This window comes from Tiliqua scincoides, chromosome 1 (genome assembly GCF_035046505.1).
Source record: "Tiliqua scincoides isolate rTilSci1 chromosome 1, rTilSci1.hap2, whole genome shotgun sequence".
NCBI lineage: Eukaryota > Metazoa > Chordata > Lepidosauria > Squamata > Scincidae > Tiliqua > Tiliqua scincoides.
In genome coordinates this window covers 182,128,078-182,153,748 of record NC_089821.1, presented here as the reverse complement: position 1 = coordinate 182,153,748, position 25,671 = coordinate 182,128,078, and the positions used below count along the sequence as shown (strand labels likewise).

The 25,671-nt window shown below is 43.9% G+C and overlaps 1 protein-coding gene across 3 annotated transcripts in view; it reads left to right on the top strand.

Annotated features, from left to right (window-relative positions):
- UBE3D (ubiquitin protein ligase E3D) overlaps positions 1-25,671 on the top strand; it is an 86,757-nt gene that overhangs the window by 20,141 nt on the left and 40,945 nt on the right. For all 3 annotated transcript variants that reach the window (XM_066609836.1, XM_066609843.1, XM_066609852.1), the window contains 4 exons: positions 3,101-3,170; positions 5,229-5,337; positions 7,633-7,802; positions 22,885-23,023. In XM_066609836.1, the coding sequence (XP_066465933.1) occupies positions 3,101-3,170; positions 5,229-5,337; positions 7,633-7,802; positions 22,885-23,023 (488 nt within the window). The remainder of the gene's footprint in view (positions 1-3,100; positions 3,171-5,228; positions 5,338-7,632; positions 7,803-22,884; positions 23,024-25,671) is intronic.

Sequence of the window (25,671 nt, the reverse complement as noted above, 5' to 3'; positions counted from 1 at the left end):
CCAGCTCTGTTCCGAGATACAGATAGCAGCTGACATGGGCAACATCAAGGGGATGTATGATGGTATCAAGCAGGCCCTAGGTCCAACACAGAAGAAAATTGCCCCTCTGAAGTCTGCAGGAGGCGAGGTCATCCAGGATCGGGCGCAGCAGATGGAACGCTGGGTGCAACACTACTCTGAGCTATATTCCAGAGAAAATGTAGTCACCGAAGAAGCGCTGAACAACATTGAGTGCCTGCCTGTGCTGGAGGAGCTTGACAGTGAACCAACCCTAGAAGAACTTCACGTGGCCCTGGACTCCCTTGCCTTTGGCAAGGCACCAGGAAAAGACAGCATCCCTGCTGAAGTCCTAAAGTGGTGCAAAGAGATCATCATCACTGAGCTGCATGAAATCCTTTGTCTCTGCTGGAGAGAAGGTGGAGTACCTCAAGACATGAGGGATGCAAACATCGTCACGCTGTACAAGAACAAAGGCAACAGGGGTGACTGCAACAACTACCGTGGCATCTCTCTCCTTAGCATTGTAGGAAAGTTGTTTGCCCGAGTTGCACTAAAGAGGCTCCAGGTACTTGCAGAGAGCAGAATCGCAGTGCAGATTCCGAGCCAACAGGTCCACCACTGATATGGTATTCTCCCTTAGACAGCTGCAGGAGAAATGCAGGGAACAACGACAGCCACTCTTTATAGCCTTCATAGATCTCACGAAGGCTTTCGACCTGGTCAGCAGGGATGGCCTCTTCAAGATTCTCCCCAAGATTGGATGTCCACCCAGGCTCCTCAGCATCATCAGATCCTTCCACAAGGACATGAAGGGCACTGTTGTCTTTGATGGCTCCACATCAGACCCCTTTGACATCCGAAGTGGTGTGAAGCAGGGCTGTGTTCTTGCACCAACCTTGTTTGGGATCTTCTTCGCTGTCCTGCTGAAGCAGGCCTTTGGAACTACAACAGAAGGCCTCTATCTCCGGACCAGATCAGATGGAAAGCTCTTCAACCTCTCCAGACTGAGAGCAAAGTCCAAAGTCCAGCTGAAATGTCTGCGTGACTTCCTCTTTGCTGACGATGCAGCTATCACTACCCACTCTGCCAAAGATCTCCAGCAGCTCATGGATCGTTTTAGCAAGGCCTGCCAAGATTTTGGACTGACAATGAGCCTGAAGAAAACACAGGTCATGGTTCAGGATGTGGACTCACCTCCCTGCATTACAATCTCTGCGCATGAACTGGAGGTTGTCCATGACTTTGTGTACCTTGGCTCAACGATCTCCGACACTCTTTCTCTCGATACCGAGCTAAACAAACGCATCGGTAAAGCAGCTACCACGTTTTCCAGACTCACAAAGAGAGTCTGGTCCAACAAGAAGCTGACGGAACATACCAAGATCCAGGTCTACAGAGCTTGCGTCCTGAGTACACTTCTGTACTGCAGCGAGTCATGGACTCTTCACTCACAACAGGAGAGGAAACTGAATGCTTTCCACATGCGCTGCCTCCGACGTATTCTCGGCATCACCTGGCAGGACAAAGTTCCAAACAACACAGTCCTGGAACGTGCTGGAATCCCTAGCATGTATGCACTACTGAAACAGAGACGCCTGCGTTGGCTCGGTCATGTCGTGAGAATGGATGATGGGCGGATCCCAAAGGATCTCCTCTATGGAGAACTCGTGCAAGGAAAGCGCCCTACAGGTAGACCACAGCTGCGATACAAGGACATCTGCAAGAGGGATCTGAAGGCCTTAGGAGTGGACCTCAACAAGTGGGAAACCCTGGCCTCTGAGCGGCCCGCTTGGAGGCAGGCTGTGCAACATGGCCTTTCCCAGTTTGAAGTGACACTTGGCCAACAGTCTGAGGCTAAGAGGCAAAGAAGGAAGGCCCATAGCCAGGGAGACAGGCCAGGGACAGACTGCACTTGCTCCCAGTGTGGAAGGGATTGTCACTCCCGAATCGGCCTTTTCAGCCACACTAGACGCTGTTCCAGAACCACCTTTCAGAGCGCGATACCATAGTCTTTTGAGACTGAAGGTTGCCAACTACTATAAATGATATGTCTTTGGCCTACAGAATTCGAAGACAAATAGCAGAGTAATTTGCAAATGCTGCAAGACATTGTTGGGAGAGGTTCTGTCTTCAGGTATGCAATCCACAGTCTTTTTTGGTTTTTTTTTAATCACCCACTGCTAGGGGTAGAATGTTCTGAAGAAAAACAAATGATTGACAGGGTTGCTCCTGTTTTTTAAATTAGCCTTGTTCAAGTTTAACAGCAGTTTGACATGCATAAATATGGCTGCTGAAGATTTCCCCATTGTTTTCATGCCATGGAAATGTATAAGAATGGAACCGTTAAAAAAAACAAAACCAATCCTGTATATCAAAAAGTTGTGTTTTTTTAAGAATAGTTATATACCTCTTTGCAACAGGAGTAGTTCACAAAGCGGGTTACATAGTAAAATAAATCAATATTAAAGCATATCATAACATAATTTTGTATTGCAAGTTTCTTCAAAGGAGGTTGTTACTCCTGTACAGGAGCTCTTGGTGCGATGACATTACAGGGCCATTCACTTGATTCGAACCACATGTTCAGTTACTGTTTGCAAGGGAAAATGGGATTCCGGGAAAATGGGACCCATTTCTGTTTGCAAGGGAATACTGTTAAAGACACATATGTATCTTTAACAGTAGTATGAAGCAGCTATGCTCTGTTGCTTAGAGGAGCCTTGTACACATACAGCTATATTAACTAGCATCCATCGGAGGTGTAGTGTGGTTGGGTGCAGTCCCATTTCCTTGTGGTGCATTTCCATGAAAACATGGAAGGGAAAGAGGAAACATGGAAGGGAAGGAGAAAAAACACCCTTCTATCTGGTGTTTTTTGTCTTGCTAAATATAGAGAGGGAGGGGTTGGGGTGGTGCTGCTTTATGATGGTGGCCACACAGTGTTTCTTCTTGGTTACTAAATGAGAGCAAAAAGAGGGTTCCTTCTGGTTTATGTATTAGTATATTCACATTTTTGAAATAGGACCAATTGTATTTCATTTTACATTTAGTTAATATGAGTTAAAGAAGTTGAATTCATTCTTTCTCTTTTTGCTTCTAGGTGTCACAAAATTCTATTTCACTGAATTGTTTGTTCAACCATCTGAAGACACTTTCAACATGATACCAAGGTGTTAACACTAAAAGTTGTATTGCATTTGGAGTACGAAACTGGCTCTGCTTGTTAAATATCTAGATCCTTGTTCTGCTTTTTCACTATACATCTCACAAAACTAATATTGCGCACATATATTTGATGTACTCTGTCTAGATTAGGACATTTTTACATTGTGAAAGAATGGTGTTTTGGTCGTCAGTAAATGTGTGGGGTTTTTGCTTTGTGTCTTTTATAGTAGGATATATACAATTGAGAGAATGAATTACTGAAGTCAAGGGTCATCTCAAACTAAATGAATTATTGAGGGCCCAGTCCTATCCAACTCGCCACTATTTATGCAGCCACAATGCAGCCCTGAGGTAAGGGAACAAACTTTTCCTGACCTTGAGGAAGCTTCTGTCACTTTAAAGATGGTGGCTCTGATCTGTTCAGAGAAAATGTGCGTGCTATTATATGGATTGAAAGCTCAGACCTGGAGTCTGAGGTCTTTTCAGGGGGATAGTGTAAGAATGAAGACTGATTTCAGGTTTCTGCTTTCCCTTCTCTTCCCTCCCAGAAATGGGTGTGATTGATGGTATTAAAACACATTTTGACTACATGCTCACAGCTGCAACTCTTTGGTTTGACTTTGAGAACGTGGAAAAATATATGCCCCTTTTGCACATGTGTGTCTTCCTGTTGGAACTGAGTTCATGGTCATTGTAAGACCGGAACCCATATCTACAGGTAGTGTGATAAAGAGTTATGACGGTTTGACCTTCTGATAATGGTTTGACCATTCAATTATCAATAATTCCGATAATGTATTGCAAAGCCAAATTCACAATCTTATTGGAACCACCACTATTTTACTTGACTAATACTAAAAAGATACATGTCAGCATTAGAAATGCTCATTTTCTATCCTTGAAAATCAACTTAATATCCTTGCAATGTCCTTGTAACGTCACTGTAATGTACTTACAACGCTATTAATAATCTCCACCCTGAGTGCTCCTTTGCTGTTGTAGCAAACCTTAGGGTTAATCAGTGGCAAATTATGCAAACTTAATGTTGCTTTAATTAATTCCTGCCATGAATCATATAATTGCCAATTACAAGCTGATAGCTAACCATCTTTTTCTAGCCTTTGCCGCTCTCAGCCTCAATTAAAGCTTTCTACTTATTTAATTGGAAGATGGCTTTTAAATAAAACATTTCAGACAATCCAGTCTGAAGTCTAGGGAAGTGCACATGTTCTGTGGCTACTGTAGAATGCAGCCTGCTGTGAGCCCCCTGTATTGCTGTTATAATATAGCAGATTTGTTTTCCTCTTATGAAAGTGAAAAGATTTTCCAGCACATGTTGCTGTGTCTGCACTATGCCTGGAGCCAAAAATTTGGTGATGGGGAGAATCGGAGGGGGGGGGGGCCCATTGGAGGACCATCGTAAGTCTATGCTTATTAAAATTTAGTGAAACTTTGTGGCAGGGGGAGGGGAGCTTGGCTTCCATCAAGCTATGGGCCTGGCTCAAGCATGTGCATACAGCAGGCTTACACAGTGAGGTGTTGGAACTTGTTTTCATGAATGTGAAGCGTTTTCCTTGGACATTCTGGGACATGGAAGATTAGATGAGGCTTGGCCATCTGTTATATAGTCAGAAGAAAATGTGTTTTGTTACATGAATGGAGAGGTGCAGAGCAGATTTATTACTCTGTTTAAATAACCCGGACTATTTCTAGACTGTATTACTGTTAATAGCACTACATCGGAAGAACCTATCCTAGCTATAGAAGTGGCTTTATGTCCTTCCCCTTTTCTCTTGAACTGACTGCTGCTTGTACCCATTATGCTTTGCTGCCCTTGGGTTACTACTGGTACTTTTATTGCTGCTGCTGCCAAAAGCCCTACTGTATGCTTTCTGGGCTGGAGCTGAATAACTGCTTCCATGGGCAGACATCACTAAGAAATGCAAACTTCTGTCATGTCACCATGTGGTTTGGCTCAGAATTGTGCTTCACACACTCATTTGTTTTGCAGACAATGGCTGTTGTAGGTACCTCACATGAAAAGTTCTTTCTTTTCAAAACAGGTCTCTTTTTATACAGAGTGTAGTAGCCCAGTGCCTTGTAGAACTTTCTACGACTAGAAGCACATTTCGGTTCAGCATCCAAGGGCTTGATGGGACAGTCTACATCTTGGTAAGACGCATAGCTTTTATACAAAGATACCTAGAGACTTAACTCCAAAGCTGTCCATGCTATTTTTTACCTTCAGTGGTGCCCAAACTGTGAACATACAGGGGCGCTGAAGGATGTCCATGGTAGCCTCTTCTTTTTCCTCTCCTGGGTGCCACCATCTTGGATCATGCATGATCTTGTGCATCCCAAGATGGTAGGACTTGGGAGAGCCGGGAAGAAGAGGCTGCCATGAAAAAAGTAACAACCCGTCATGTTTGGGAACTGCTGCTTTAGTCCGTTGTCCTCTGAGTGAGCTTGTTCTATCTTTCCAATGTTAGATGTGTTGCTGGGAAAAAGTCATGATGTTCATGACGTATAGTCTTGCTAGTACATGAGATTGTTCTACTGAATGCCTCGAACTGGGAGGGATGTGCTTTTCATATAATATAGAATAGGATTTGTTTGCATGTTTAGTTCCCTGTATTGTGGGACCTCAATCTTTGGGGTTATTGTTTTAAAGTACAATAGAACCGCCAAAGTTGACCACCTCTCTATATTGACCACCTCCTTAAGTTGACCTAAATTTCACAGTATGGACAGACACTGCATATACACTATGGGAGACCAACCTTTCTATATTGACCACCTCCGTAAGTTGTATCTTGGCCACTTCGACCATTGCACAGAGTATTAATTGACCCTCCGTAAGTTGCCCACTGAATGTGATACTGTTGTGCCTGGTTTGTACCATCTTGGAAAAGCAAGAAACCACGCGACAATCCCTCCCCTACGCCTGCTAGCGTGTGTGCAAAAGGGTTTTTATAGGTGGGCACACTGCACGTAGCCAACAGACTTGCGCCGGCTACCGATTGTACCTGGACATGTACCAAGTTGTGAGGGACATGAGGTTGCTTGTGCATAGTGCAGGGCAGGGCAGGAGGTCTGGTCTAGAGGGTAGAGCCTCCATTTGCCTGAAGATTAACATCCACAAGGTCGCCAGTTCGAGGCCACCGGCACCATGCGACCTTGAAGCAGCTGACAAGCTGCAGCTGAGCTGTTCCATCTGCTCGGAGCGTGGGAGGATGGAGGCCAGAATGTTAAAACCAGATCGGAGTGTAACAGCTTGAATGTGGTGGTTCTTGAAAGAGAGAACCTTCTTTCAATTTGTAAAAATCCCTGCGTGGATTTAATAAGCCTGCCTGTGTAAACCGCCTTGAATAAAGTCTTGAATAAAGACCAAGAAAGGCGGTATATAAATACTGTATATTATTATTATATTATTATTATATTAGTGAAGCCACTATCCTTTCACTTTGGTTCCCATCACCAGTGCATTACTTTACAGTTATATTGGAACTCAACTGCTATTTTGCTGCCTATTCTCCCGGTTTGGAGAGATCTTTCTGGAGCACTTCACAATCCCTTCTGGTCTTCACCACTCAGAAAAGTTTAGTGTCATCCACAAACTTGTCCACCTCCCTGCTTATCCCTGTTTCCAGGTCATTCATGAAGATGTTGAAAAGCACCAGTCCTAGGACAGATCCTTGAGGCACTCCACTTTCCACCTCTCCACTTTTTTTGTCAATTGCCCATTGACACCCACTCTCTGTTTCCTGGTCCTCAACCAGTTCCCAATCCATGAGAGGACCTGTCCTCTTATTCCTGACTGTGGAGTTTTCTCAACAGCTTTTAGTGAGGGACCATATCAAACACCTTCTGGCATTTAGTGAATCTGAGGAGACCCAGTGGAGTCCGGGCATCCTAAGTAAAAAAGTGGGTTTTTTTTTAGCTGTTGGGGCTATGTAACATGCTACATACTATGGGCTGGCAAGGGATAGCATTGGTCTGCCTGTCTGCTATGAAACCAAGTTGTTGTTTTTTTGAAGTTACAGGTTTTTTTAAGCTTATGAATTTTCAGGGTTTTTTTTAAACACTGATTGTGAGCTGTTTGTTTCTTGATATAGGTATAGATGATATAACTAGTAAGCATCTCAAGAGGATCAATTTTCATTGATATTTGCAATAAAACTTTTAAAAAATCCAATCTAAATAATCTTGGCCTTGCATTTGTTGGTCTGGGAGCTAAACATGATAATATTTAAATGCCTTTTTTTCCCCATATGTTGACCATCTCCCTATGTTGACCAATTTCCTCCAGTCCCTTGGGTGGTCAACTTAAAGAGGTTCTACTGTATATTTTCTCTTAAACGATATGTCTGTTGGTACATCCCTGACAAAAAGAACATTCAGGTAAGTGGATTGGGCTTCATATTGACTCAGCTACACTCATTTGAATAACTTTCCTTTCATCTGTAGGTGTGGTTACTGAATTCTGACACACTATTAGTAGAATCTCTGGGAAGTGTGTCCTGCAGTAACAGTTCTAACTTGTTTGGCTGTGGTATGTCAACTAACATGAGGTCTTCAGAGATTAAGAATGCCATCAAAGTTCTCTTCCTTCCATGTCTTAAAAGCAGAAATAAGGAGTAAGTACCAGCTGTGCATGTCCCTTTTTAAAAAAAAAAAATAAGACTCCATTGACTTCAATTGCCAGTTTTTTTCTAGCCTAGATTGTGACTTCTTCAGCTCAGGTGATTCTAGTCAACTGTGAAATCTCCTCTCTTAGAAATATGTCTGTTTCAACTGGTTTTGACATGTGGACAAAAGGTATATCACAGCCAACATAATGTTTGGCCAAGTCCATAATGTTAGTAGTACAGTACATTATATTGGGTTGTATTGCTGCCTCAGTTGATGGATTGTATTACCCCCTCAGGGTTTAATGACTGTTGTACTTGTATGACTCAAGGCATAGGGCATCTTTAGTATGCTGCTACTGGTTTCCTGATTTCAAGCTTTGTCTTTTCCACATAGGAACCATGTGAGGTTATAAACAACTTTACTTTCAGTGTTTGTATTTGTGAATGTGCACATATGCATCCTATTAAGAATTTAAAGATTTTAAATTTAAAGATTTCGCTTCCATAAGGATAAAGAGATATTCTTGTTTTTTCAAACTGCTGGAAGTGAACTTTCTAAAAAAAAAATCAAATCAAATTGCTTTTAACTTTTGTCCTAGTCACGTGTGCCCAATGAAGTGGGTTAAATTTCCTTAAACTGTAATCTTCCAAAAATACATCCATTCCTTTCTTCGACTGCTCTCAAACTGTCTTTGACTCTGCTACCTCACTAAAATAGCATACCAACATTTGTCCATGTAACGTCCCTGGAGAGCTGCCTTTGTTTCATTGACAAAAAGCAAGTTAGGCCTGCTGCTCTGAACAGAGAAGGTAAAATGTCAGGCTGGTCAGACTTGGATTCCTTGAGACTGTAGGGAAGACCTCCAGGGTCACTTGGATTGTACCTCTGAGTCACTTCCACGTCACTTGGATTGAAGCTTGAAACTGACCACTGTTGATTTTGACATTTCTTATCGGTTTGGCTGATAAGCTTTGCTTCCTTTCAACTAACCCTGCTGGCTCAAATTGCTTTTCCCTCTTTACTTGTTGAAAGCACAATTGCAGCACTTGTTCTTGCTGTCCCTTGGTTGCTAGAGGCTGTTGACAGTCCTGGGCAAAAGATGGAATCTTATATCAGTAGTGTCACTGGCAGCTAGAAGTTCTCCCTGCCGTAAATAAATGTCATGGTGTGACTTTTTAGCAGCTGATTCTGTGCTGTGGGTTTGTAGTGCTGTGACCCAGGAAAGCCCAAGAAAATCAGTCCTGAAACTGCATCCGATAGAAAAACATGTCAATCAGAGGATTGTATTCAGTGGACTATGCTGTTGTTTTAGCTTAAAAAAACCACCATGTGTGAATGAGGCCTCGGCTTGGTCAGATGAAAGCTACTGTCTATATCTGTTCCAAAATTTATTCTATTAGGTTAACACAATGGCAGCATCCTGTAGTACTTTGTAGTAATTGGTCTAACTTGCATTCATTGCTCTACTCATATAATGTTTAAAACTGCTGCATGCTTGCCTTTAACCAACCTGGTTGATGCCACCTTGAGACTAGCACGATGATGTAGTAACATGTTCAGAAAGCAGGGGATGGAGATTCTCATCTGAAATTCACAATGGATTTATTCATTCATCATCAAGAGCAAAATCTGATAAAACTGTTAGATTTGGGGTTGTAAGGTTTACTGTAACCCAGTGGGGAAAAAAAGGACATTTAAATTATGAGTTAATGGTTTGCTCAGTTAACACAGTGGAGAAGGGTTAGTTAAAAGATACTGAGGAAGAGTAATGTCAGTGAAATCCTATGCATGTTTAAGATTGCAGTCCAATAGCGCAGTCCTATTCCCCCTCCCCCGAGGGGACTTGTGCTGGCTGCAAAGTGTTGAGAATGTGCCATAAAGCACGTTTGCGGCTACTCGGGAGCAGACTGGGCCAACACATGGATGTGCAGCTACTGAGAAACAGGCTGGCCCAGGAGAGCCAGAGCAGTGCCAGGAGCAGGGGAGTCTGTGCTGGCCTCGGAAAGCCAGCCCAGAAGCTGGGAGAGGGTGGAGGGAGGAACAGAGGTGGGGAGCATTTCAGGACAGGGGAAGGGCAGTCCATAGGCAGGATCGGGTTTGGGAAGGGAGTGGGGATTGCCCGCACAGACTAGATCCCTGGCCAGAGCTACATTACTTGGTCTGTTTGGATTTGCGTCTGTAATCTTGAGGAAGCAGATCTGAGTAACCCCATAGGGCTGCCTGTGGCATTGCTCCGGATAAGGAGACTAAAATCCCTTTATTCCGATTTGCACTCTGGGCCACACCAAACCTGCACAGGATACAACGCAGGCCAGTCGGCCTGGCTGTTTCAGCACAGATTAGGATTGTGCCCTAAATGAGTTAAATGTCAGTGTCATTGGGCCATATAGTTAAGTTTCACTGGATTGTAATTTTCTCTGTTTTGTTCTTGGTTTAATATATAACACATTTGTGTTCTCTGAATGGGCAGAGTTATTTCTGTTCCTTGTGTGTTGAACTTAAAAATGACAAAGAGCCAATCTGCATGCAAATTATTTGCTTTGGAAGCAGATCGTGCAAGCCACAGTGGAGAATTCTTTAAACTTGCTGATGGTTGGCAAGACTGTTGGCTGAAAGCACAACTTCTCCACTCCATACCCTGGGCAAAATATTCTCTGTGCATGTTTTGGGGAGACTTTTTGAAAAACCCGTTTCTTCCCAGCTCACAGGTGTGCACATTTGAGCCCTTTTGCATATATGCAATGTTAGGCAGAAATTATCCAGAGAGTATTTTTGGTTCTTCTTAGAGACTGAATCATGACAAAGCCAGTGTGATGTAATAACTCGAAAGAGATAGCTTAGGAATGGGCAGCCCAAGAATTGATAGATGACCTTGGACCATTCGCTGTCTCTCAGCTTAACCAACTTAAGGAAGGGGTAAAATACATCTTTGTTAATATTTGTGAGCTCTTTGCAGGCAGATTATAACCCTTTCTGTCTTGTTTGAGCAGGGTCCTGGCAGAAGCAGTAATGCTGAAATCCTATACGCACAGTTTCCTGGGAGTAAGTCACATTAAACACAGTAGGGCTGAGTAGAGACACATACGGTTGCGCTGATGAACAAACCTAGGCAAACTGCTTTTTTTGTGTTTGAGGGGCTTTGTTTAAAATGTGTTAAATCTGTTCTTGCCAACAACTGCTTTGGGCACTGATCATTATATTTGGGCATTGAAAAATTATATGCAGTGGTGTCACTAGGGTTCCTGTCATCCGGTGCGGGAGGCCAGTGTGTCACCCCATGTAGTAGGCGGAGCAACCACCAGGTGGTGGGCGTGGTGATATACCATCCCCGCCCCCACTGGTTTTTTGGCTGTACCTTTGGATAGAACAAAGATATTTCAACATGGTTTGTTTCATTGCATTCTGCATGAAATTACACATTGATTGATATATAACATGATGGCATTATTCTTAACAAACTGTGATTTTGGTCACTAGTGATGTCACACACACACACAAACACACCCGCCCGCTTTAAACTTACTAACACTTTACTGCAGCAATTCTGAAACTTTTAGCACTGGAACCTACTTTTTAGAATGACAATCTGTCCAGGACCTACCAGAAGTGATGTCATGACCTGAAGTGACACCATCAAGCAAATTAAAATAATTATAAATAATTAAATTAAAGTAAAGCAAATAATTAAATAAGGGGGAGCCAGCCCTGTTCCACCAAGTGAATTTTCTCTGCAGTCTTCCTGCAATACACCCCCCTCCCCAATCAGTAAGATTTTCAGCTCTACCCAGTGCCCAGTTCTATTTAACTTCTGTTTAAACCAGATCACTGTAAGGATCCACCTGGCTTTGCAAGTCTCAAAAAGAAAAAAGTTCACCTTACCGCTGAAGCCGCCGTTTTTATTCTTTTTATGCTGGGAGGGTTGGGCGGGCATAAGTGGCTACCTTCTGGAGCATTTGTTGAGCTCCATTTCCATCAGATCGAGACCATTGTGGTGGCCTCATATTCCCCTTTGCCTGACCTGACCATGAGCCAAGGCATATTTACTTACTCGTGAGTAAATACAACCATTTGGCTTAGTTTCACTTTCTGTAGGGCTCAATACATTCACCGGCTTGGAGGTAAGGACCTCCTTCTTGGGGGGCTGCATTCATTGGATCAGGACCATTCTAGTATTGTTGGATTCCTCTCAACCTGCCCTTTCCAACAGACTAAGGCAAGTTTGCCTACTCTTGAGTAAATGCACAGTATGGCTCAGTTTCACTTTCTATAGGGTTCCATGCATTTTTTGTTTTCTAGGTTTTTGGCAATAACTTTTGTTAGAAAGGAGATATTTCACTCTGGTTTTTTTTCATTGCACTCTGCTGGAAATTCCACATCCAACGGTATATAACACGATAATATTTCTAACCACCGTGATTTTAGTATGTCGGACCCCCCCCTGCACATCACCCAGTGCAGCCCGTACCTCCTAGCGATGCCACTGATTACATGTAAGTCCTTGGGCATAAAAGGTGAACTGAATCTTCAGCATGAGGAAGATTTAGAGCAGCATTTCTCAACATTTGTCCCCCACTGTACTACTTTGCATTGTTCACCTATTGGAAGTACTACCAGTACTACCAAATTACTTCCAGATTGGGAGACCAGATGCAACAGACACTGGTAAGAGGCTGAGGGTGGACAGGAGGCTTTTTCAAGCATGCAAAAAGCACACACTAGAGCTCTGCCCAACAAGCTGAGTCTCCTATCTGCTTGTTGCGTTGTATTGCTGGTCTTGCTGCCAAGTGGTGGGGGGCTGGGGTCCTGTGTGTTCCACCAGACACCTCCTCAAGTACCACTGATGGTACAAGTACACTGATTGAGAAACACAGATTTATAACATCTTTCCTTTCAATCATCCACCGAAAGTTTATTTAAAAGTTGTATAGCCAGATATAAATGCTGTACTTTGTGTTCTTCTTTTGTGCCTTGTATTTTGGCAATACTCAGATGGCCCTAGTTGAATCCTACTGTGAGGGATCGTAGAGTGTTAACATTCCAAAATTTTAAAGGAACTTGAGGAAAAGAGTAGCCTCACCAAAACTGTTCCTTTTGCTATCGTGTAGCTGCCTGTTATAATTTATCGTTCATTGCTGGGATAAATATTTGGTCCTAATCCCTGACGTCTGTCTCATGGAAGTGTTTACTTGAGTAGTCTGTATCTGATTTTGTACACTGTTTTAGCATACGGACTGCTTTGGAGTCTTGTTAACCTTGATAACCTAGGACAGAGGTCCCCAAACCCCAGCCCGGGTGCCAGATGCAGACCTCTTTCTGGCTCGCGGCCAACCTCTTGTCCCCTGAAAGACTCTGGCCCACTCAACTGAACATGACAAGAACTGTGCTCTGATTGTATCTGGAGGGTGTTTTGAGAGCCAGAGAGGTTGAATGAATGAGCCCATTCATTCATTTATTCACTCATCTAAGTTTCCTCTCTTTATTTATTTACATTTTATATTTAAATTTTTTTTTCCGGCCCCCCACACCACACCAGATATTTGATGCGGCCCTCTGGCCAAAAAGTTTGGAGACCCCTGACCTAGGATAAGCCTAGGATTGTTAAAAATCTTCCTGCTTGATTATGTCACTTCTGGTCATGACATCACTTCCGGTGAGTCTTGACAGATTCTCATTCTAAAAAGTGGGTCCTGGTGCTAAATGTGTGAGAAACACTGGTCTATAGCAACTATTCTCTGAAGTAAACCCCAGCTGACATCAGTTGGTATTGATTTCCATACAGTAAGTTTAAAGCCAAAATTTGTCTTTAATAGCCTGTCTTGGGGATTGTCCTGAGCAAGCTCTTGTGTTTAGTACACCACTAAGGCTGCAAGAGTATACACACTTCCCTGCAAGTACACCCTACTGAACACAGTGGGACTTACTTTTAAGTATGCATACATAGAATTGTACTGTAGCTTGGTGACACAGGTCAAGATGGAGGGCAGAAAATTCACTGGTGTGTGCTGCTTCTTGTAAGCATACTTACTTGCTGGCATCCTTCAGTCTCGGAAGACTATGGTATCGCGCTCTGAATAGTATTCTGGAACAGAGTGTCCTCTCCAGTGCGCGAAGCCTGGGTAAAGTAGATATGGAGGATAGACTGTTACCCATGCAGCAAATCCCCCCACATAATAGTCTCACATTTTCCTTCCACTTAGGTTGGACACTTGCTGCCCCTGCCTGACCTTCACACATTCAGTGGAAGATATGAAAAGGGCTTCTGTCTGCATACAGCAGTACATATATATTGCCTTTCAGTGGAATCAGGAACAGCCTGTGCTTAGATGTGGATGGCCAATGTGCGTAATAAGCCCTTTTACCATGTCCCTGCATGTGCAGAGGTTAGGGGACAGGAAGTGAAATCCCTCACCTTGTGTTCGGTGTATGCATGAAAGTGAAGTGCAGAAGGGGTTAATGTTGCCCATGGAACTGTACTGAACAAATTGCCCCAATTTGTTTGCTTATTTATCTGTTCAACAACAACATTTTATCAAACCATTGTCAGCCTAGCTATTTGTACTGGTTTCTATACTGTACTTGACAAGGGGCTCCCCCCCCCCGCCCTATCATAAACTGATCCCAGTCAGTCAGGAATCACATAGTAAACATGATGACATTGTGACAGGCAGCATGACAAGAACCCATGGGGCAAAGCAATGCCTGATTCGGCAGACATGGAATACTCCACAGCTAATCAACAAGAACTGGTTACAGCTGGTACCAGCCCTTTAAAAGGCTGAGAGGGAAAAGGTGGGAGGAGTGGAAAGAAAGGAAGAAGGAGGAAGCTGAGGGGAATCAGGAAAGGAAGGGTGTGAGTGAGAGAGGGAGGGAGGAGTCCAGGAGGATCAGCAAGAAAGGAAATGTGAGAGAGAGCCCAAGGAGGAATAGGACCCACAGGAGCTGGGAAAAGGGGAGGGAAACAGACCTAGAACTGTGCATGTAGTTTTGAGAAGTGAAGCAAGAAGGTCTGTCAAGACACTCTCTTCTCCCTCCTCTGGTAACTCAGCACAAGGGCTGCCAGTTGGCCAGCAGGCTCCCTCCTGGGTGAAGGGGCGGAAATGCAACCCTTTCCACTGCCACCAGAAATTCAGGATAAGAGCTGCGTTTTCACCCAGGTGGAAGTCTGCTGACGAATTGGCAGCCCTTGAGCCAAGTTACCTGAGGAGGGAATGTCTTGACAGACCTCCTTGCTTTGCTTCTCTTTTATCCATACATTCCAATTTCTCTCTCTCTCTCTCTCTCTCTCTTTCTCTAGTCTTCCCTAGGTATTGTGCAAGGCTGTGCAAGGCTTCAGAGATGGGAGCCCAGTTGCTCCATGGGTTAAAGCTCTAGATAGGTTGGTTTTAAATGAGAGGAAATGATTTATTGAGGATTAAAACGAAACAAGGGGCAAGCAGACAGATTCTATCCTTGAGATCAAAAGGCAGAGTTCTAAAATAAAGTAAAAACAGAAGCTGAGTAAGATTCCCTGGCATAAAGTTCCACTTAAAGCATCCTCCTGACACTGGAGGAAAAGACATTTAGAGTTAACCTTTTCCTACCACGACAGCCTTATAGCTTGCATCTTGGCTGGGCTACTTCCTAGGTTAGCCTCGATGTATACAGAAAACTGTCATGTTCCTAAGAGAGAGGTACTTGCTTATGATAGGGGGTTACAGACAGGAGTGTTCATAATACACACCCTTTCAGTTCAGCTCTAGTGTTACATGACTTGATGTCATGCGTCTTTTTGACCCATTTTTCAGGCTGACAACCAACTCCTCAGTAGGCAGTCTCCTCAAGCCCCCTGTTATCCTTGGGTTTTCCCAGATAATCTGAACACTGAAGATCCCTTCCTCCTCTGATCATCTTCTGAGAAACCTTTCTGAAGCTTTTGGAACAGACCTACCAGGGTATCAGTTTAGGGCACCCATTTGCACCCAGTTAATCCAGCAATAAATGTAAAATGAAAGAACCCTGCTAGGTGGAGGTTGTATAGCCCCATGAGGAAGGACATGGGATTTGTCCAGTAAAGTTTTGTTGTCTTCACTGCATCAGCTTTTGTCATAATAAAGATACTTCCCAGAGACTTATTTTTCCAGTAGAACACACTGTGAAACTTAATGACAAATGTTTCATTATTTCTTGTTTTTACTGAGAGAACTTATTAAGGAGTGTGAGCTCTTTGTTTTCTTGGCATTTGTAAATCTCTCAGCAATTAGTAAGCACTTTTGTAATTTAATAAGACATTATGTCGGATTTCAAATATCAACTTCTTAATCCATTGAAAGGCATTACTGATCTCCTGAAACATTATGTATTCCAAAGATGGAATTAGATTCTCTAATGAGAGTTGTGATACATTTTGTCCTGCTTGCTTCTGCAGTACAGAGGCAGTACAAGTCAGTTTTGTCCAAATCCCCTTTTTATATTGTCAGAAATTCTATTGCACCATTAGTAGCAGTTGCAAGACAGGACATCTCTTGGGTATCAGTGGGATAATAAAATCCTCAGTAAAGCCAGAAATCAAAATCATTTTAATTTTCATTGCAAATGCTGTGCCAACAAGGACAGTCTTAGGATATAATGACTGTATTCCTTTTGGATGAGAGTGTTGTCAGAATGTGCAAGGACAATTAAAAGTTAGCTGTCTGGGTTTTCATACAGATACAGCGGCCCAAAGTTTTCTGTGTAGTCAAACAGTTCCCTCACTGCAATAGCAAGGCACTATTGATGCAAGTTTTTGCTTGGTTATTTAAAAAAAAGAGTTAGCAATGAAGTTAGGCTATCAGAAATTGTTAACAGAAATGGGGGGGGGGAAGAGTTTTGGTGAAATGATACATTGTTAAGGACTTCATTATCTTTCTTACAAGAGTAGTGCCATCAAAAACAACTCCACACCTCTCTGGCTTTTTAATTTAATTATAATTAAGATCAGTCAAGGTTACTGGGTAGCAATAACACCAGTCCACATGAGAGAAGAATGACAGGGTATTTCAAGCTGTACCCTTCCCTGCCAGTAGCTACTGCTGGCTATCTTGATACATGCACCCTTACTGTGGTGACTGTGCCTTACTGTGGAGCTGCAAACCTGTCGCTTGCCTTAGAAAGAGAGGTCAGCAAAAGGCGCCCAGTCTTGTCAGTGGTTGTTTGCTCTCCCATAGCTAATTGAGGACATAAAGCTGGAGACGGGAAAAATAGGACACTCAGCACATTTACAGCAATCTGAGCCCACTTCCACAATGAAAGCCTTGGCCAATTGTTCATTCTGTCATTCTTGCCTGTCGCTGCTCATGTCCTTTTTTGCTACTGTCTTTGTGTCTTGGCTGGGTAAGGCCAAAGGTACACCTAGTCCAGTATTCTCTTACCAGCCAGGACAAAAGAGAATTCTTGATTATTCTACTGTAGGGTCACTAAACGTAATAGTGTTTGTGGCCTTGGCAAATGCCCACTTTGGGTGTTTTGAATGCTGCCTCAGAAGGTGTTTTCTAAACAAAAAGAAAGCATGTCAGGGGAAAGGCAAGGCTAACCTTCTTCCTTGACATGCTAGTATGAAGGACAGTTTTTGTCAATGGGAAACATTCACACATAAGTGCACACATGCAACCAACTTGGAACTTAAATATGTTCTGTCTAGAATCTTTGCCACTTGAATATATACTGGCATTTAGTCTTTCATCTTGTTATCTATTCAGCAGGCTTAATCATTGAGCCAAAAGCTGTAGGATGGGCAAAGTCTACATTTATACCACCAGACTGTAAAACTGGGTTGGGGTTTAATTTGCTTCACTTATATTAAAAATGGGGTTGCAAGTTTCATAAGCAAAACTGCCGAGTTCCCTGATAGTTGGATGTTGCCTTTGTAATTTTTGTTTACTTAAAAATGAGATTATTATGCCTGAAAATAATCTATCATTAGCCACACTCTGCAATTATTTATCATAATTGGCTGCTTTACATCCATTTCAAATAGCTAGGCACATGAATTTCGACAGTCTCTTCCCTGAGGTTACATTAGTCAGCGTGAGCTCAAATTGCTAGGTCGACATTTTTCCTCTCCAAACTTGTCTGCAAGTGTAAAAATTTTATGAGGCGACTTTAACGAGGTCCATTGGGATTTGGGATTATTTATCTTAAGCTCTTATTAAAGACAAAAAGTGTTGTTTTCTCCCTGTGTTTAGCCAGGTAAAGTAAAGCTCCCCTTTCCCCCCCTCTGCTGTGTTGTTTGGGAGTAAATAAAATTTGACTGAGAAATGGGGATCAAGGAGAGAGGGGTTCTTTCTGTTCCTTTTTCTGTGCTAAGTATATTTTGCCAAGAAGTGTTAGCTATGATAACACAGCTCAAAGTTCTGAGGCTGTGTTGGTAGATAGAGGGGCTTGTAGAAGAAAACTACTTTTTTGTCAAGCAATAATGAGTCCCAATAAGTGAAAGGTGATGCATATTGAGAAAATAATCCCCATCAAGATCTTATGTTGAACTAGCAATAACTACCCCAGAAAGTAATGCAGGAGTCATGATAGCAATCTTGAAAAGGCAATCTCAGCTTTTTGGGTGGGAAGGGGAAGGCAAAGCTACATAGAAAATTTACATTTTTTTGCAAGGAGAGGACAGAGAGAATACAGACATCATCTTAATGCCACTATATTAAGCTGCTGCTTACCCATACTTTGAGTTTTTGGTGTAACCCTAGTCATGCTGTGACCAAGTTTGGGGGTGATGTAATGACATAATAATGTCACCCCAAACGTCTGCCCTATCATGTTGCTTTTAATGTGATAGGCCTATCTCCAGACCTTCTCTGTTCTGTTATCTTCTTCCCTCTCTGGGCCGAGTTCTCGCTGGTCAGCTGCAAAATCATGATGCTGATGAGAGTGTGAAGCAGCTGGGTCCAGGAAGGATAAAGTTCACCAAAGGAAGACTTGGGTGTTGTGGTGACACACACTCCCACTAAGGCTCGCACGCGGTGCGACCTGAACCACCCGCGCCCCCGTTGTGACGCCACTGGTTTGAAGTAGGTTTGCAAGCCACAGTTGCAATATGCCTGCCTCTGCATCATAAAAATGAGAGCACAGTCCTGAAAATGGTCCCTTGCACCAGCCCAGGAGTGTTGCAAATATGCCATAAGACATGTTTGCGCCTTCTCAGGAGTTGGTTGGGCCAGCATGAGAATATACATTGGCCTGCGGAGGTCGTATCCAGCCTCCACACAGCTCCAACAAGGTAAAGTTGTGCTGACCAAGGACTGTTAGGTCTATGTTTTGGATAAGGCAGAAACACAGCTAACAAGGTGGTTCAGGAACAGGTGCAGATTGCTGGAGTCAGCAGGATCAGCAAACACCTGTGACTGCCTCACCCTGGGTGTGGCTTAGCCTACACTGATTGGCCACTCCAACTACTTAATGTTTGGTCTGTTGAGCTTCCAGTGCAGCAGTAGGAGTGTAGTAGGAGACTACCGAACTGCTGCCAGTAACTTGGGAGGCTGGATGTGAGTATATGCATGTTGTTACTGCCCATGGAATGAACTTTGAGTGTGTATCTTGGAAAACTGATTTGGATTTGTTGTTTATGGACTGACTGCTCATTGTGCTGACTAGGACCGTTTACTGATTACTCTACCTGTGATAACCCTTGCTCTGAAATATAACCACTGCATTCAAAGAACTCTGCTGGTGTATGCTGTTTTGTGTGCCTGCTCATCCAAGGTTCCATACAACTCTTTATCAGACAAAGGGTTGCAGCTTTAACAAGGACTGCTGGTGTGGGGTGTGGAGGAGGGCGGGGGAGATCGGAATGAGAGGAAAAGCAGACATATGATTTACACAGCTTTCTTTCCTTTGACTGGAGTGTCAAAAGTGGGACATGTAGATCCTTCTGAAACTTGCTTCTGTTGAGTTCCACTTCACACATTTCGGGAGAAGCTTGTAAAACAGAAGCTTGGGTCTCTTTGGGTTATAGAGACACTGTATTTTTGTTATCTGTAAGTTGGCTGTAATGTCTCAGTAATACAGAGATCCAATACGGAGACTGTATTTTTGTAATCTGTAAACTGTCTTGTAATATCGCTCAAAACTTTTCTCTATATTCAAGATTTTGAACATATTCTTAATGCATCGGTGCAAATCACCCACAGAATGTTTCCAATCTAATATGGAAGTTTTTCTCACTGTACTGTGTGGTGGAGTTAATGAAGCTGCAAGGAACTAATATTACAATTTTCTTGAAAAATAAGTTTATTGTTTTTGCCTGGTTATGCAAAAGAGATAGTAGGATAATGGCTTTATTAGGATCAGTAAAAATGTCCCAAGTAGTGAGCTAGCTTTTAAAGTTCTGCAGGATGTTGTGTGTATATGTATCCTAATAGCATTTACCTAAAATTATTCTCCACATTTGTTAATATAAATAACAATATTATTATTCTTAATTTATTTACTTCTGTTCCCTGGCTCACAGGGAGTCCCTGAGTTCCACTTAGCACTGGAGACAGATACAAAGAACTGCCAGTATTTATAGTTTCCAAAGCAGAAGAGTTGTTTCTTTGTGCCAGTAGCCCTTATCTTTCACCTATTAACAGCCCAATCCTGAGCTGCCCGGGGTGCCCAGCTTCAGCGGCAGCGAAAACAGCTGCTGTCAGATCCTGTGTGACCCGGGCTACTGCAGGCGGCACCTCGGGACAAGGGGACTTTCATCCCTTTCTCCCGGGTAAGGGAAGCAGCCCCACAATGGGGCTGCTCACATTACCACCAACCAAAAGGTCGGCAGTAAGGTAAAGGCATAGGGTGCTGAGCCCCACACGAACTCCTTGGATCCGGTGGAGCGGAGCTGCACGGGACCCGCCTCCCTCCCTCCTCCCGTCACTCCTCCTCCCCGCTCTCTCTCCACCCTCTGCCTGCCTCCTCTTTCCCCGGAATGCCCCCTCCCCGCCCCCGTGCCACAGCTCGGCGGTCCGTGCGACTGCCAAGCAGCGGAGGACAGCTGTCCGCCCGGTATTAGCCCAGCGCTGGCTAGCGAGGGTGCTGGCCTGGCGGTAAGCCTCGCGGGTGTGTCTTTCAGCACGTTTGCAACAGTGCATGCCAGCAGGAAGCCAGCGCGCCGAGATCAGGATTGGGCTCTAAGTCTGCAAAGTCCCTCCTGAAGACAACTGAGAACTTGACCATTTGGGGCTTTGCCATTATGTCTTCTTTTTTGTCTCTCCTCTTTGTTGTTTTGCTTAACTCCCAGCCTGAGGAATCGAAAAACTTGATCACTACCAATAACAGTATCTGTTACTCTACTTTTACATTGTAGTGCTTCCCCCCCCCAATGGATCACCACAGTTACCTCCAATTTTTGTTGTGTAACTTGGACAGATTTCACATGGAGAGCATGTAATAATAAATAATTGTTCAGACCTGAAGCTGAAAGCTTCTGGTTCAGCAGGCCAGGAGGGGAAAATCCGTAATGCAGCATTGTGTTGGAAATCCCTTCGGGCTTTATGCCTCTCCAGAAATTGTCAGTTTTGTAAAGTCCAGCACTAGCATATTTTCTATCAAATCTGATGTGTTTCGTTTATTGAAGTCAACCAAACATATTCCAACGGGTAGATTACAATATTCATCAGATTTTTCATGCCGCATACCCTGAAAGACTATATCAGCAGTTCTCAAACTATCAGGGGATATGAGCCCCGCTGTAAGTTCTTGTGGGGAGGGGGGGAGGCAGCGACATGATCATCAGAATCGTGTCGCTTTGGAGGGGCTCAGGGACTTGGTTAGACTTACCAGAGGCTGGAGCAGGCTCCAGGGGGTGCGGGGAGCCCCATGTCAGCTTTCCCAGGGCCCCCCAAAGTGTACAAACTGTCAGAATAACAATTGCGACCCACTTCTGGTTTTGCAACCGAAAACAGGAAGTGGGTAGTGATCGTTATTTTAAGTGTCTGCATGCTTCGATTCTGGCGATTGCGTCGCTGCCTCCCCCCTCCCCACCCCTTAAGGGTGCAGAAGCCAGGGCTCTCTGGCTGGGACATTGCAACACTCCAGTTGGAGAATCACTAGACTATATAAAGCTTCTGTTGAAAGACATGAGGTTCATGGGCTTACATGATTGTTCAGTGGTTTGACAGTGCTCCACTTGCAGTAGCTATAGAAGGATTTAGCACAGGATATGGTTGCCCTCAATGCACTATTGCTTAGTAACTTTCCATCAGGATCTCTACACACTGAGAAAATTAGTGCTGCTATTTATAAGGTGCTTTTCCTAATGACTCAAAGCACCTCACAATCATGTTTCTTTTCATTTGTGATGAATGTCCCCCCCTTTCCCTATTTTTTCCTTGTGTTTGGACAATTCTAATCACCCCGAAGCTTCTGCACTGGTTCAGGAACCCAAAACCTTCTGGGACTTCCTCCTGGAAGTCTCCTTTGTCCTTTGTTTGAAAACATCATTCCCCAACAGCCATGTTCTTGGATGTTTATCAGACCTTCTCTGTGTCTGGGCTAGCCAAGCTTCCTACTGAAATTGGCATTTGTCCACTAATTGGGCAGCCAGCCCTGCCTGTCTAGGTAAATGCTTGGGATGGAGTGTCCAGGTTGTTTCCACTCATTCAATCAGGTAACTAGTATATGACATAATCAAGCCTTAGCTTCTTATGGTCAAGCACAAGGATAATTGGGTATGTTTAGCCAGGTTTGCTGTTGGAATCTAATGCTTGCTCAAGGAAGGCACACCCACTTCTTCTCCAGCAATCAGAGCTGTATTTCTGTTTAGGTGCACTGAAGGAATTAATTTTGTTTTGTTTGCTCTTTTCACTGCAAGGCAGCCTGCAAACTTCTACTTTGCAGACTTTGGGGATTTTGTACTTAAATAGCTATCCAGCTCTCTCTGCTGGGTGTTACAGAATGAATGCCTTCCAACAATCTACTGCTTGAGGCAACTGTTTCAGTTGGCCTCATGGATGGGCCAGACCTGATTACCTTGGCCTTTTACAGTTTGCCTTTTTATACAGAAATTGTGGCATACAGTGCTTCACTTATTGGAACTGTGAACTCTCTAAGTAGACTAGTGAAATAACAGGCCTTGTGATTGCTTTCCAGCCTCGTTGATGCATGGGAAAATGACATCGGAGTACATCCTCTAACCTTTCCATCAAAAACCTGTTTGGAACTGCTGTTGATACTGTCTCAGAGTAATGCCTCTCTGCCTCCTTCCCTGCGCTGGATGAACTCTTTTCAGGTAGAGAAATGAACATCTTTGATATAATGCAGCTAACATATAAGAACAGATTTTTGAATTCACTGTTTTCTCTTCAACCAAAGGTTATGGCAGGTTTAACACACTAGCTGTACAAAAGGAATAAAAGTACAAAAGACAAGTACGAAAGTACTAAGACATTAGCACAGAATGTTACATGACACCATCACAGCAATAAATCTCTTCCTTAGGTTTATACTTGCTAATCTTACCTTCTGCTACAATGAATTGAGCAATCTGTTTAGCCGTAATTTTGTGTGCTAAAAATTATGCTAACATATGTACAATAGATTTTTAGAAAATGGACTACCTGGAGGGGAAAAAGAAAAGCTCCCTATGGAAGGAGCTTTTTCTTATACTAAATAGCATGAATGGTTTTTTTGTGGTTTTTGTCAGATCCCTACAAAGCTGTAGCAGATGTTGAACAGAGGTTTAGTGTCCTGAACTACATGTGAATGCCTATTTATTGTTATTAAGGCTGTGGTCCTATATACACTTTCTTGGGAGTAGGTCTCATTGGAGACAATAGGACTAGCTTCTGAATAGACATGCATAGAATTGACCTGGTAAATAAGAGCCCAGCGGAAGAGGACTAAATACCACCTAAATATTATATTGCAGTGTACTTGAAAGTCAATAAAACTATGTAGGTAGATAACGAAGCTTCTGGCAGTAGGTAGTGATGACAATGCCATATAAACCAGGGTGGCTCCTAGGCCTGTGGGTGGAACTCAGAAAAAAAGAAAAATTCATGAGTAGTTTGTATTAGAAATGAGTTGTGGCTCCTGCCACTTATATAGGATGCGTTGTACATGGGGCTGCATCTGGAGCAGTTGGCAGTTAATGTTATCACCGAACTCTGCAACCAGGGAGCTGTGTGAGCAATGTGCAGCAATATCGTTCATCTGCATGGGGCTTTGCTTCTGTCTGCACCACTTACAGCAGAGGTCCCCAAACAAGGGAATCGGTGCGTCCTGATGCCCCAGCCAGGGAATCTGTGTTGCTACCCCCCAAGGGTAGGGCAACAATGACAGCAGTGACATGATTTTCACAATTGTGCCACCATCAGGGAGTAAAGGGTTTTTTTCAAATTTACTTGGGGGTCACTGTGGGTCTCCAGAGGGTCCAGGGAGCCTGCAATCCCCTGTGTAGGCTTCCCTACACCTCTGCACTTCTGTAAAAAGTTTTTTTAAAAGCCACTTCTGGTTTTTGTCTTGAAACTGGAAGTAGCCTTCTTTTTTTCCCCACAGAAGTTTAGCGGTGCAGTGAGGCCTACAGAGGGGGTTGCAAGCTCCCTCAACTCTCTGGAGACCCATAGTGACCCCAGGTAAGTACAAAAAAACCCCTCTCCTCCCTGACGGTGACATGATCATGGTGATTACGTCACCACTCCCTTCCCCTCCCCCCCACAAACACCAGGAAGGCTGTTTGTGCTGCTTGATAAGTAGAGAGGGCCTGGAGCTCAGTGGCAGCAGTCACATGCTTGACATGTATAAGATTTCCTATTCAAACCCTGGCACTTAGGGTTTTATTGGGAAGCCACGGTTGGGGGGGGGATCTCTTCCTATGACCTTGAAGTGCTGCTGCCAGTCAGAGAAGGCAGTACTGGACTGGATAGATAGATCAATGTTCTATCAATGGATAGATAGAACAGTGGGGATATGCCCCCAAGTGACTGATAGTCTGGAGTCTTTTCCTCTCACTGCAGTGCTCCAGATTGCCAGTGTAACTTGGTTGTGTCACTCAAAGCTCTAGAGCTAGGGTTCCCAACCCGTGGTCCGCGGACCACTGGTGGTCCGCAGCGCCCTCCTAGGTGGTCCGCAACCTCTCTGGTGAAAAAAGAAAAAAATGCCCTTCCAGGAAGAAAATAGGCCTCTGCAGCACCAGCAGCCAGTCAGAGCAGTTCAGAGCCAATCAGAGCATAGCCTTTCTCCATCTCCTGCCTCCCCCCTCCATCTCCCTTCCCTCCTTGTCTGTGAGTGCCCAGACAAGCAGAAAAGTGAAGCACAGGCACCTTGTAAGATGCGCGCGTTTGTGCAGCCTCCTGGCTCAGCTGCATGCAGAGGAGAGGTGCCCTGCCGCTGCTGCCTCCAACCTGCTGCCTCCATTCCTTGACCCTGTGCCTTGAGGTGAGCCCTTGCAGCCTGGTTTTTCAGGAGTCAAATCAGGACTGCAGCCAGCCTGGGAAGCCTCTTGGGTGGCTCCCAAGCCTCTGGGAAGCCTCTTGGGTGGGCGGAGGAGGGGGGCTGCTGTCACCAGAGGAGAAGGAGGTGGGGGCGCCTGAAGAGGGAGGAATGGGAGTAATGAGGAGGAGGAGGCGAAGAAGGAACAGGGCTGTGTGTGATGTGTTCTGGTGTGGGGAAAAAGACACTGGATTGAATTGGGTGGGTGTGAAAACCTCTGAGCTGGGGGGGATTATTATGTGTTCCATGTATTCCATGTAAACCCAAGACTTTCACAGCTAGTGAAGCAAATGTAAGCACAACCATCACATTAATTATTAAATAATCTTCTTATGTATTACAAATTTAATTGTAATTTTTGTGTGCAAGGGTGGGGGGTTGCATGTGGTCCCCACCGTCTCAAAATTTTGCCTTAGTGGTCCCTGAGCTCCTAAAGGTTGGGAACCA